Raw genomic sequence first — 13,754 nt, forward strand, 5'->3', positions numbered from 1 at the left:
TGATAGAATTGATTTTGGTTAACTTGATTTCCGACTTGCTTGGGCATGTTACACTCTCTAGCAAAATGTCTTGGTTGTTGACAGTTATAACAGATAGCCTTTGATTTGTCAAACCCAATTCTTTCATTTGGCCCATTGAAACTTGTTCTGCCAGTTCTGTTATACAACCTTTTGCTTCTTACTGCCAACATAGCTGCCTGCCATTTTATGTCCATGTCCTCTAAATCATCAGCATCTATTTGTTCTAGATCTTCTTGCACAATGCTTGTGTTTATCAGATTCTTGGCTACAAAAGCGGTGATATCACTCGGTAAACATGGAAAATAATGCTTGATAATCTATTCCTTGACCATTATTGTTCTGCAAGAATGTTGACTGCCCATTTGCTGTAGAGGGAATGTCATCTTCAATCCGCTGAACATTGAATCTTGATTGGCCACTGCAAGTTGAACTTGTATCTGATGGTTCCTCAATAATAGGCTGCTGGGTCTTGATTGAGAAGTTGCCTATTAGTGCTACAAGAGCATTGTTCACTTGAAAGCTTGGCTTGTCCTCCTTTATCATATGGTTCTCTATCATCTCATGTTCTGCAGCCTTGAGAAAGGCAATCACATCATCTAACTTGAAGTTCGGAAAACTGGCCTTTTCTTTGATAAACTTGCTAGCAGGTACCATTCCCCGGACAATGATGATAAAAGCTTTTGTTCAGCTCAAAGTCAGAGATTTGTAAATCAGTTGTTCTTATATCATTCACGATTGTCATAAACCTCTGTAACACTGATTTCAGTCTTTCCACGTCCTTAAACTTGAACCTGTCTAGTTGTTGCTTCTGTATGTCTTTCTTGATGTCTCTAAGTTCAGTATTCCCTTCAAACATTTCGATAACTGCATCATACATACCCTTGTGGTCTTATGATGATTGACAGTTGTCAAAATTTCCCAGAGAAAACCCTAACTTCAGCATAGACAATGCCTATCGTCTCGTTTCTTCATTTTTAGCTCAACGGTGGCATTGTTGTTTGGAGCTGTTGAGGGAACATAGTTTCCTTCAATGATGGAAGTCCAAAGCTCTGGGTCGTTGTAGCTGACGGCTGCTTCGAAGAGCACATTCCATTTGATGAAGTTTTCCTGTCCAAGCAACCTTGGAATCTTGTTGGTGGAAACTTCCTGGTCATCCATTTTTATCAGATCTGAGATTTGTAGCAGTAAAACTGAGGAAATCTTCAAGCTTTATCACACACCTTCAGTCCCGTGGCCGTTTAGCGAGCTTACTCAAGCTCTGATACCACCAAGCTTACGGATTTAATAACTTATGAGTGTCAACCAACATAATGTTTTGTTTATCTTTGTTTATTACAGAATCAACAAACTTGATCAGGATGGTCAAGGTTGTTTCACCCATACTTGATTAGAAGACACAATTTTCAAAGACATTTGCAACGAAATTGGGGAGTAAAAATTCTTGAATATCATTGAAAATAATCAAGTGAAAAGACTCAAGTTAAGGAAAAGTTGATCAAGATCGATAATCCAGATTCTTTAGAGATGTTTCAATGTTTGTGAGTTTTCAGATGTCCTAGTACGGTTGAGAAGATAGAGTCATCACTAGTAACATGGTGAACGGTATGATCAGTAGAGTTTAACCTCCTATGAAAAGAGCCACTTGACAATCAAGAACGGGTTATGGTTGACTTGAATGCTATCTTGATTCAGGGAATGGTTTGAAGATGATTTACAAGGAATGAAACAAGTTTGAAGAATGGAAGATTATTTGATGATCACATTGAGTTTATTTCTTTTTGTGATGACCTTGATACTTGAAGTTGATTGCTGAAGTTCAAAGCCATGTTCATATGCCCATACAAATGTATCTGAATGTGATATAGGAGAAATGATCTAAAATGAACAACGGGAGAAGCTTAACGTGAGGGGGAGAATTTCAACGGAAGACAACGAGTTTTTGAGGTGGTCATGGAAGAAAATTCGATGGCATCGATTTAAGGGGGAGATTGTTGGGACTTATATTTTAGACCGACGCATCGAATTATTATTATTATGGGTGAAAAATAATTAATATTTTTGGTCTCAACCAAGGGTGGATGGCTTGAAGACCAAGACATGCTAGACTAGCATAAATAGATATATTTGTTAATTTGTCCAGCATGAGGTGTATTGTGTATTGTGTGAAATTAGGGTTTTATCTCTTAGAGAGAGCCGCCGCCTCTAGGATGAGCTCTCCTGGAGGTGGCTGAACTTGATTGTATGTATGAGTGCTCTGTATGACAATCTTTTGACTAATGAAATCATACTACCACTTCTTTATTTGTGTTTCGATTACATATATTTGTTCATCCAGTCTATTGTTCATTGTAATCGATTCAGGCTCTCTCCAAACACCACTCTTCCGTCCAAAACACCTTTCAAGAGTGAATACGATTCGATCCTAGCTCAGATCCGAGCTCCACCGTTAATAACGACCATTATTCACGCTTCCGCACCGGGGCTCGGGTCTTGTCAGATTCAACGTTCGGTACATTATTATTTGCTCATGGTTAATTTACCGGTGCCCGATTCGCTTGGCAATGGTTTAATTGACACAGTATTTGCTCATAGTTTGATTTCATTACCGCATTTATTAAGTTTTGCTTTATTTCTTTTATCTATTATATTAACATTATTTATTACAAAATTGGTGATAAACTCACTCAACATGTGTTATTGACAAACTCTATTTTCTACGCATATGCAGGTTGCTATTGAATTGAAGTCGAAGAATGGGACACTTAGAAAGACCTTAGGGTTTTAATGAATACAAACATTAATTTAAATTTGTTATATATACGTATTGAATTGTTTTTTATATTTGAATATTGTGTGTATGTTTGAAATAAAATAAGTAAATAGATATTGTCACATTTATATTATGATAGTATATTTGAGCTGTGGAGCAATCGGATCACGCCCCGACATTTTCTTCTTAGATTGGGGTGTGACAATAATTACATTAAAAAACACTACATTTCTCTCTACTGTTTAATTAAATAATATTTTTTATACTTTTATCATTACAGTTTTCTCTTTCCACCCTATAATTTACAAAAAATCATTACCTTTTCCCCAAATTTACAAAAATCATTATCTTTTTTCTCTCCACCCTATTATTTACACGCACAATCACTCAAAGGCACACCCTATAATTTACAAACTCCACTCACAAAAGATTTAGAGGATGGGATGGGATGGGAATGCTCTAGACTGGATGACTTTGCAAAGTCGAAATTGTCATTTGTAATAGTATCTTTTTGTAAACTGTTCCTTTGACTTTCCAAGTTAAATTTCCACTAGGTTTTAGACCACGCCGGGTTGCGCGGGGTTGTTAATGTTATTGAAGGTGTTGTTAGGCCAAATGTTAAGAATGAAAACTAACTGAAACTTACAATTTGCTTATGTAAGTTATATTAGTCATTGTAATAGTATTTGCCATGTTTAGAGGCTTACATAAAGTGGCTGCATTTTCTATTTACAAAATCTTAATCATTGAAGCCACATATTAGTAGCTGCTATTTTATGCAGCTTACATAACCTTCCTATCATATTTAGGTTAGTAATAGTTTATAGAAGACAAAACGTTTACAAAAGTCGGTTGGCCCGCCTAATCAGATATTGGCTATGTATTGGCCTTTTTGTCCTTAGCAAATAGTCTTCCCAGCTTCGTTAGCTTCAGTTGGTAGTCTTTTGGTCTTTCACCTTTGGGATGTCGTATCTGAACCTGACAATCATTTAAAGGCTAAAGTTAGTATATGCATTGTGTTTTGATGTAGTTAGGGATGGTGTTACCTGGTGTGTCTGGTTCCTGTCTTTTTGACCCGGTTATTTTTGGATCGGGTGTTGCTGGTGTGATTGTAAGGGGTCTTTCAATTAGTCTTTGGGTAATGAGTGGCTGGGCCATCTCCAATGTTTGTAGCTTTGTTGACAATGATCGTTCGGTCTGCTTTCATTGTTAATTCAAAGAGTTTAAGTTGACCGATTTGCGCCGCGAGTTCATGTGGGATGACTTTTGGATCATTATTTGCACCTTGAACGACCAATGTCTTGCAAGGGATTTTGAGTATATATGACATGGCATCATTGAAGGAAGACGACTTTTGTTGTTGCTGTATCGTCTATGATGGAACCGTTGATACAATAGCTGAAACCATAAAAGTTATATAGTTAGTAAAATTTGGTAAGTTGGTATTTTTTATGTTGTGTATTACTACCTGAATCTTGGTTCCATGTTGTCATGATCTTTGCAGACGTAGTTGTCTTCTTGCTCCTCTAGTTTTCCGTGTGCATTTTGAACACTTGACAGTATACCACGTCCGATGAGCTTCAAAGTCTTTATGCGAGCAACACATTTATAATTTGACTGCTGTGGAAAACTTGATTGTTAGTGACCCCACAGAAAAAAAAAACCATTTTACCTATATAGAACGACAGATTGTAAAAACTGATTTTGACACTACTGATTGATTTAGAAACCAATTCCAATTTAATATCCAACTTCTGATGAATTTAACATGAGGTGGTGATTACCTTGTTTCCTGGATTGTTGTTGAGCATTTGGTGGTATGGTACACATAGTTTGAAGAGGCGGAATAGCTTTCAATGTTGGCAACCTTTTCTTTGAATTCGGTGAATGTAGGGTTGATGTGTATGGTCGTGGCTCTTGTAGTTTCCAACTGTGCCACTGCAGATGGGTGTTGGATTTAAAGATAGAAACTATCTAAAGATTGCATCGTACCTCTGTATATCGATGCAATTGTTGATGTTATGGCAATTAGTCGCCTTCACGTATGTCATTACTTGCAAGATGTTCCATATCTTTCCAGAATGTTATCTCGACCTCTTTATTCCTGTTGAAGTAAGGTATGTCAGCTTGTATCATTCACACCCTTACAGCATCCACAATAAAGAGGGACATTCCACTAAACCACCAAACAAAACGCGACGGTTTTTTAATAATAAGTTCTCATTTGGCTGGCAAATTATAAAATTATAATTTTGACAGTTTTTCGTAAAAGCGCGAGCCAAACCGTTATTAGCGTTTCCTATTATTGAAAACTATAGCCGAACTGTTGAGATTTAAAACTGAACCAAACATAACCGTACTAACGGTTTGGTTTCGACCAGTTTGGTTTCACAATTTAGACTTTATTAGCCTTTATAATCAGGAATGCATAACTAAATAAAATTGTTAATATTTCACTTCATGTGTACATTCGTCTTGTATGAGAATTTTCTTCAATTTATCGCCTTTGGCTGTGTTCTGAGTGAACTTTCTCTCAACTCGTTCGATGTAGTCTGCATAGAAGATGTACAAAGACACAAATGGTGGCTGATATGAGATCAAAATAGCTTAATAAAGTTAAAAATAAACCAACAAAAATAATTGTGCTATTATCTGATTTGGAAGCGTAGAAATTGAAACCCAATACTCCAGAAATTGAAACCCAAAAGAAGTCCAAATTATCCATGTGAATTACCTGCTAGGGGCTTTGGGTCCTGTCGATGTGCCTCTAGTGACTGATGAGTCGCAAATCTGAAGTAGTAGCAACTTATGTCAACATCGTTGAGAGGTATAAAGATAGCCTTCATTCCAATGCTTAACGAAGCATTGTGGTCTACTACCTTGTTTACCTTTCTTGCAAAGGTAGATACATAATTTGAAACTGTGTAGCATGCTTGCACCTTGAGAATTTCATCAAAATGTTCTTGCAGATTCAGTTCTGCTATTACCTCAATAGCATCACCCTATATAAAAAAGTGTTAGTAAGATTCAAATGTGTTGTTTGAGTCACAATGAAGGTAAAACTAATACATAAATTATCTTATTGAAATTAAAGTTGACTACTTACATGATGGTCTACAAACAGGTAGCATAGAACTTTTTGGTATTTAGGTATCCATTTCTTCAAAACCCTTATCTGTATCGGCTGCGGTTTTGATCGTGGTTTGATGTCACGAATACGTATTAAGTTCATTGCCATAAGGTTATCTGTTATGTAGGTCATCAATATAAGCAATAGATGTAAGGTGTATAATGTATGTATGTGTGTGTATTTATGATAAGACTGTGTTGAGTAATTATGTACAAAGTAAACATATATTTGTGTGTATGATTAGTTTATGTTAAGTGTCATAGTTGTGTTATCTAGTAGTCTAGTTTGCTGTAGTGTCTATTTCTTTTAGAAAATCAGAGTAGACAATATTTTTTGTTGTAGCTGGATCGTCGTTGTCATGTGGAACAATAACAATTTTTATGGAGTTTGGTGTGGTTGCTCTTGATAGCGCGACGTATAGTTGGCCATGAGTGAACACGGGATTTGGCAAATAGATACCTATCTTGTCTAGAGATTGACCTTGGCTTTTGTTTATTGTCATTGCGTAGCATAGTCTTAACGGGAATTGTTTCCTTTTGAATTCAAATGGAAGTTCTTTGTCTTTATGCGTTAATGATATATTTGGAATGTACACTCGGCGACCTATGAACTTCCCTGTCATTATTTGCACTTCGACAATTGCTGGTAGAAGTTGTGTAACTATAAGTCGTGTGCCATTACAAAGGCCGTCTCTAGGGTTGAGATTTCTTAGTAGTATGACCGGAGAATTAACTTTCAATTCAAGCGCATGTGTTGGAAGACCGTTGAAGTTTAGAAGGTTAAGGTACTCAACAGGATACAAAACCCTTATATCAGTGTTGTCACCCGGATGAGGAACAACATAGTCTATGCTTGTATAGGTTGTGGCTGTTCCTGGGGCCATATTGATAACCATAGAATTAATTTCATGGACCATGTCGTTTTTAGGACATATAATAAGCCTTCCTTGAAAGCGTTGTCGCATCTGGGTTATGTAATGTATCGTTGTCGTATATGAAGTGTATAAGTTCTGTAAGTGCATTGTCATTATAGGGTATTAGATATTGGGCAGGTATGCGTATGACTTTCATGTCTTGTGGGTCACTGATGTCGGGCGTACCAACGTTGCCATCACCTATAGAGACCAACCATGAGGAAAATGTAGAGATTAGGTTTTGTTCACTTGTACTAATGTTTGGTCTCTGTAGTCGCATGTTTTCAGTTAACTTATACACTTTGAAATTGTTCCACAAATAAGATCTTGGTAATGACGAAGCAAGAATTCCTGACTTTGAAGCACCAGGTACTATCGGAAGTGTTTGTCTGAAGTCACCGCCAAGTAAGACTGACTTCCCACCAAAAGGTTTATCTTGACAATCAAGTAAGTCTCGAAGAGATCTGTCTAGTGTTTCAAAGCATCTTCGGTCGTTCATTGGTGCCTCATCCCAAATGATAAGAGACGTCTCAGTTAGTAGTTGGGCAAGCTGTATGTTTTTCTTAATGTGACATAATGAATTGTCAGTGACGTCTAATGGGATCTTGAATCTCGAGTGGGTTGTACGACCCGATGGAAGTAACAATGACGCAATGCTTGAGGCAGCGAAAGCCAACACGATTCTGCCATTGGATCGCAAAGAAAAAATTATTGTTGTCCATAAGAAGGTTTTCCCTGTTCCACCATGCCCGTACACAAACACTAATACTTGATGGGCAGAAGCTACTGCGGATGTGACATCTTCATATATTCTGGTTTGCTGAGAGTTGAGCTTTGATAGGCATGTCTGGTGTTCAACTGAGAGCATATGTCGGTCGTAGTTCCTTTCTTCCATTAGAAGGCTGTTTTGTAACTGTTTAAGCAAATCAACTCTACGCAAAGGCAGGCCGAAATCTGTAAATGATTTAGAAGGTGAACCTGAACGAAGTAACAATTCAAGCTCATACAGAACGTACTGTCTTTGATCATCTTCATTTGTAATGCCAAAGTTTCGTTGCCCATCGTCTGCCATTTTGTGCCATTGGTCATTCCACATCTTTAATGGGTCTGTTATATCACAAAAAAGCAGCATTTGAGTAAATAACGCTCGTAGTTCAGCATCTGTGGCCCAAATGGCAGCCTCTTGGAATGCCCCTGACCATTCTACATCATCTCCAAGCAGCCCTAACTTCTCACATGTAGCACGAAAGGTTGAGCATATCTCACCATTGACTATTCGTATAGATGCGAATGATGTACAACCTATTTGATGGCCTAATAGCATACGCAAAAAGAAGCTTTCTCCACAGCTAGGATGTATGTAAATTAGTCTTCCAATCGTTGGAGGTTTGTCTGTTGATCGTCTTAGCTAGGCTTTAGATGACGGATCCCATCTATACTCTATCAGATAGTCAATGTATCTTAGATGCCGACCACTATTGTCTTTCCTGTTGTTAGACAGCAACTCTGTTAAAGTTGTTCGTCTAGTGAACGTGTTGCTGGCAAGATTTTCAAGGTTGTCGTTGTCCCTAAAAGTAATGTGCTGCATGTTTTCTAAGTGGACAGCAAGGACTTGTACTGCAGGGTTTCTATCATGAATGTCAAAGTTGAATATCCTCCATGCAGCTTCGTGTGGACAAATGAATCTACCATCAACAAAATTTTGAATCTCATTGATAGGTGAACATTTACCTCTATTTCGCACGTCAATCGGAGTTGGTGATGTTGAGATATTGTAATGAATGCGGTCCACACCCTTTGATATATATTTGAAAAGATGCTTGATAAGCATACTCCAACCGCAATACTCAACATTTATATGAGCCATGAAATGCAAAGATAGAGTGCGGTTGTAAGGCACAACGTATCTGCTATCTATCTTAACACCATTCTTAACTACAAAGAACCTGTCGGCCTCCTTCTATAATGTATATGACCGTTGTCGTCGAAGTAGGTCTCGGGTTCATAGTGTTTTGGAAAGTTCTTAGAGCAAGAACCTGACACCATACATTGTGAATTTGGTTTAAGAAGCCCACATGGCCCATGAATCATCAGATCAATAACTATTTTGTATAGATGATGGTCGACTGAAGGATCTGGGATCTCAGCTGAGATGAATTTGTCAACGTCACAGGCATCTTTAATCACACTTGTAGGAGCCACCCATAGAAGTATATGACAATGAGGAAGGCCTCTCTTTTGAAACTCAACTGTATATAAATCTGCAGTGATATCGCCAAACACTTTCCTAGTCTTAACAAATTTAAGAAACAACCGTAGTTTTATGTGGAATACCCGTGCAATTATATCCGGACGATCTTGTGACTTCAATGATGGATAGCGCGACAAATACCTTTCAATCTCAGGCCACTTAACATTACACGTGAATGTAATGAAATACTGAGGTTTACCATGCACTCTGCAAATAGCGAGAGCATCTTGGTAGTGTTTGTACATGTAGCGTGGGCTACCGACAAAAGATGAGGGCAAAACAGTGCGCTTACCAACATCTTTACCATCAGTATCACCACGCTGAACCGCGTCTTTTATACCTTGAAGGAAGTCAGCACGGAAAGTGTTCTGGTTAAGCCTTATATAGTCTAGTCGACTCTCTTCAATACAAATGTAAACGTCTACGATGAACTGCTGTAGCAAACGACCGCCCCTTAAAAGTAACGTATATAAGTTATAACAATCGTGCAGCAAATAGCTATAGTACATATTCATGGTAAGCTTTTTGTCTCGTGAATTGCCATCACCACGAAGATAAAGATCAGATGACCACCCGTGCTCACCATAAAGGAAAAGAAGAGGATATTGTAACGGCATATACAAAGGATGAATCTTGTTTATACGTTGTGGGCCACCGTCTTTATGCCTAATGATAATATCAAATTGCGTACATGTCAGATCAGGGTCAGTTACAATTGCACCGATACACGCTTGAGATGGCATATCATAAGAAACTTTATCACGTGAACCGTAAAGACGAACACAAAAGTCAGGTACGTCAGACGACGAACAAAGATCCCTAGCCGTGCGGAACAGCTTAACCAACGCGTTAGTAGATTCCATTATGGTAAGAAGAATGCTAACGGTTTCAGGACATAAAGACGTCTGACCACCCGAGGAAAAAGGATGCAGTCGGTTGGCTATTTCATTCTCGGTGTCATAGACGTACATTTGCAAGAAATGTGGCCTCTCATTAGGAGGTGGACATAACGTACCTAACCAATGATGAATCTGACCACTTATCTTAAAAACATACGACCCAGAACCTCGGTTTATAGTATCGTCAACCTTAGCACCAAAAGAGGTCATAGAAAAGACAGAATTGTACGCACGTATGTTAGACATAAAGTCAGCTTGCTGAAACAGATGAATAATAGTCGTATAAGGTCTTCTAGGATACGGTAGTGCAACACGACCTCCCTTACAACATTGTGTATACCTCGAACGATGCCTCGTAGAGGAAGCTACAGCACGTTCATCATACCAAAAAAAAGCGTCACAAAACTCACACACGTTGTCACAGTCCCCAATATCTATGTAGCTAGACGCAGTTACATGAGTGTTACGCAACAACGTAGAACGATAAGAAGCCTGCCTAGAAGACTGACCATGATTTTGATTAAAAAACGACGATAACTCTGTTCTTGGCCTTTTTTCACGTGACATATCGACAACAAAAAATTAGAAGTAAAAGGTTGAAAGTTAAAAACTACTCTAAAGACTACACAAAAGTGACAATTGAATCAGCCTAAGCAAGGAAAAAAAATAAGGCATGCACAACAGTACACAAAGAGACAACATACTAAAGCAAATGACATAAGCAAGTACCAAACAAATAATATGTGCGTACCTTCAACTTGAAAACAACAAAGTGGCTACAGATATCTAAACAACAGAGAGAGTAAAAAAAGATAAGTCCGTATAAACAAAAAACCCACCTAAAAGAAATTTAACATATGCAAAAACTAACAAACATAAGCATACAAAAGACGATGCAGACAATGTAATTACATTTCAAGAAACTATCTAAAATAATTTGAGAATCCGTCACTTTGTGAATTCCTATTTCTAAAGTTCTCGGTACCATAAATTAGCATAACTACCAATGAATAATAGATCTCTAGTTCTAGAAGTTGATACCAACTATTATTTTAAACCAAATTCATACCATGTTAGGGATGAGCTTGGTACCGAACTACTCTCAAATGATCAGACAATTTCACAATCCTAATGTTGTTGCAAATCAATAGCAAAGGTGATTAGTTAAAACGAAACACCATAAGAAGCATTTCACTGCATAGTCATTATGGAAAAGGTTATTTATGTTAACATTTTTTTGTGTTTTTGTGGTTTGCGTTTGTTAAAGAGAAGGCAAATTAGAGGTTTTGGTTCCTAATAAGCTGACATTCTTTAGAAATTTCTTATTGTTAATATCATATAAATTTGTCTTAGTTAGAGGTTCACTTTATTTTTGTAGTAATGATATTTCTTTTAAGCATAAATGGACATCATCCATTTTGGAAAAAAGCATATGATGTCCTCCTGAATCGAGCTGCTGCATGTTTGTGGTAATCATATACTTTGGGTTTAAAGTTTAAGAAAATTGATATGAATTGGCTGAGTCATTTTTAGCATATGCAATGTGTAATCAGAGGTCGATAATAGACGATCCATGTTTTGTAATTAAACATCAGCTGCCGAAAATGCGTCTGAAAAGAAAATTGTAAAGAATGGAGACATCGGAACTTAAAAACACGTACACTCACCGTCTAACTAAGGCTAGCGGAGAACCGTGGCCGTCTGAAGTAACTTGACGAAATTAAAGAGGTGGAGAGAGAAGCCACCAGTGGATACTGAAGGAAGATGAAGAAAGCAGCACTTTCCACACAAAAGAGGCTGACAGGTGTAAATATAGCTAACACGTGGAGTTGCTATAAATGAGAAGATATTGTACAATAGTCTAAGCAACAAGTACATAGTTTTAAGCTTAAAGTCTAACAAACAGTGACAGATGTGTGTATGAACAACTTTGTAATTTAAAAAGTATAATAATATGTGATTAGATTATTTTAACCTTATATGGTTCCATTGCATTACCTGTTCCAGGCCCGCCACAATGCACGTTTCCTCACAGGTCGTTCGACCTATGTTTAATTTATATAGCCCGTGCTATTTTTTTCCCTTTATTTTGCCCATATTCTTCAAAGGCTCATACCCTATTTTTAAACGACATTTCATATTACTCAAATCTTAATTTAGAATATTTCTTAGCCCATGCTATTATTTTTTAACTTTGTCCATATTCCCTCAAACCTTTTTTGTGTGTTTTACAATTATGGTTATGGTTTTTTTTAAGTTTTTAACATAGGTGAACTTGAATGAAATCGAATTTATTCGAATTCGAGTTTCAAATACGAATCAAATGGAATTTCGAATATGGCATATAATACGAATATGAATATGAATCGAATAATTCAAGTTTTAATCGAATACGAATACCGACAAAAAAAAATAATTAACCATATTATTCGATTTATTTACTCGAATATTTGATATTCGAATCGATTAACACCCATAATATATTGTAATAGACTAGCATGGAACAAACATGCATGAGAAACAAGAAGGATGCAAAGAAGGAAGAAGAGGGGAAAAAAGCCTAAAGTGAATCAATACTTGCAAAAAGGAGAGGTGAAAAATTATGAAAAAGAAATAGGAGGAAAGAATAGAATAAGAACGTATGAAGCAAAAATAAAGAAGAAAACATTGATGAAAGAAAGAAAAGAATAATAATTGATCACGTCCTGTAGTTCTTCAAGCATTGTAATGAATTTGTCAAACATGGTAGTGAGCTCATTCATCACATATCACAACCTCACGCGTCACTAGGGTTGAATTTGACAAATGACACCACCTGAATATGACAAGGAAAACCAATTATTGGATAAACAAACATGATATGTATTATGGGTCAACCCAAACACAAGCTATTAAAAAATGGATTCACATATTATCCCATTTAAGAGTTATTAAGTTAGTATTTTGATTTCAGAAAAGAAAAGTGTTATAATTTAAAGTTACTGTAACATCTCATTTTACGAGTCTCATATATATATATATAGGGGATGGATCTTTTGAGAATCATGCTAAGTTGTAAGAAATTAAAAACTCCATTCTAGACCACACATTTAATTAAATAGATTGAAATATGTGGTTGAGATTAAATCTGGTAAAAAAGTCAAAGTAGGAGAGAGAATAAAGATGTAAGTGGTTACACTAACTTTTACATCAGTTACACATGTGTAAAAAGTCGACTCGGTGCGTAAAAAAACCTGTAATTTTTTTTACGTGTATGTAACCTACATATATTACGCATGTATAAAAAAAATTCGAAAAAAAATCGTTACATTGAGGTCTTTCGAGTTCTTTAAACTCAAATGGGCTCTCATTTGAAATCTCCCCTATATATATATATATATATATTTAGGTTAGAATAAAAACCCAATTGAGTTGTGTAAACTTTAGAAACCCATTCTCAAGCACATTATTTTAATTAAAGATTAAATCTTATGGTTCACAATTAAAATTAATAAAAACTGTAAAAGTTTATTTACATTTTCTCTTTTTTGAAAACATATATAAAAATTACTAAAAAAATAGCAAAATATTTTTTTTTTATGTTTTCGATGTTTTGTATTAAATGTAACAACATATATTATATGTAACAAAAAAAAAATAAAATAAAACCGATGTTACATAGGGTTTTCATGGGTTTTCTCAACTCAAGAGGGTTTTCAAACTATACTTCTCCTATATATATATATATATATAGGAGTGAATGCCCTCTTAAATTTTAAGAGGTACCACCC

At 36.4% G+C, this 13,754-nt stretch overlaps 3 protein-coding genes across 3 annotated transcripts; all 3 read right to left on the reverse strand.

Moving 5' to 3' along the window:
* Nucleotides 1-6,844: 6,844 nt before the first annotated feature.
* On the reverse strand, nt 6,845-8,158 carry LOC143608213 (uncharacterized). The gene has a single exon (XM_077083344.1). It carries the CDS (start codon nt 8,156-8,158, stop codon nt 6,845-6,847), a length of 1,314 nt encoding a protein of 437 aa, XP_076939459.1.
* Nucleotides 8,159-8,242: 84 nt separating this feature from the next.
* On the reverse strand, nt 8,243-8,701 carry LOC143608214 (uncharacterized). The gene has a single exon (XM_077083345.1). The coding sequence runs from the start codon at nt 8,699-8,701 to the stop codon at nt 8,243-8,245; it is 459 nt and encodes a 152-aa protein (XP_076939460.1).
* A 68-nt stretch (nt 8,702-8,769) lies between these two features.
* On the reverse strand, nt 8,770-10,551 carry LOC143608215 (uncharacterized). The gene has a single exon (XM_077083346.1). It carries the CDS (start codon nt 10,549-10,551, stop codon nt 8,770-8,772), a length of 1,782 nt encoding a protein of 593 aa, XP_076939461.1.
* Between the last annotated feature and the right edge of the window lie 3,203 nt (nt 10,552-13,754).

Source organism: Bidens hawaiensis, unplaced genomic scaffold, assembly GCF_021521415.1.
Source record: "Bidens hawaiensis isolate Kalapana, Puna unplaced genomic scaffold, B.hawaiensis_p1.1 tig00108508_1, whole genome shotgun sequence".
Lineage (NCBI taxonomy): Eukaryota > Viridiplantae > Streptophyta > Magnoliopsida > Asterales > Asteraceae > Bidens > Bidens hawaiensis.

Bases quoted from the DNA above. Each gene is read 5' to 3' on its own strand.
- LOC143608213 (XM_077083344.1), bottom strand. From the start codon at position 8,158: ATGCTATTAGGCCATCAAATAGGTTGTACATCATTCGCATCTATACGA.
- LOC143608214 (XM_077083345.1), bottom strand. From the start codon at position 8,701: ATGGCTCATATAAATGTTGAGTATTGCGGTTGGAGTATGCTTATCAAG.
- LOC143608215 (XM_077083346.1), bottom strand. From the start codon at position 10,551: ATGTCACGTGAAAAAAGGCCAAGAACAGAGTTATCGTCGTTTTTTAAT.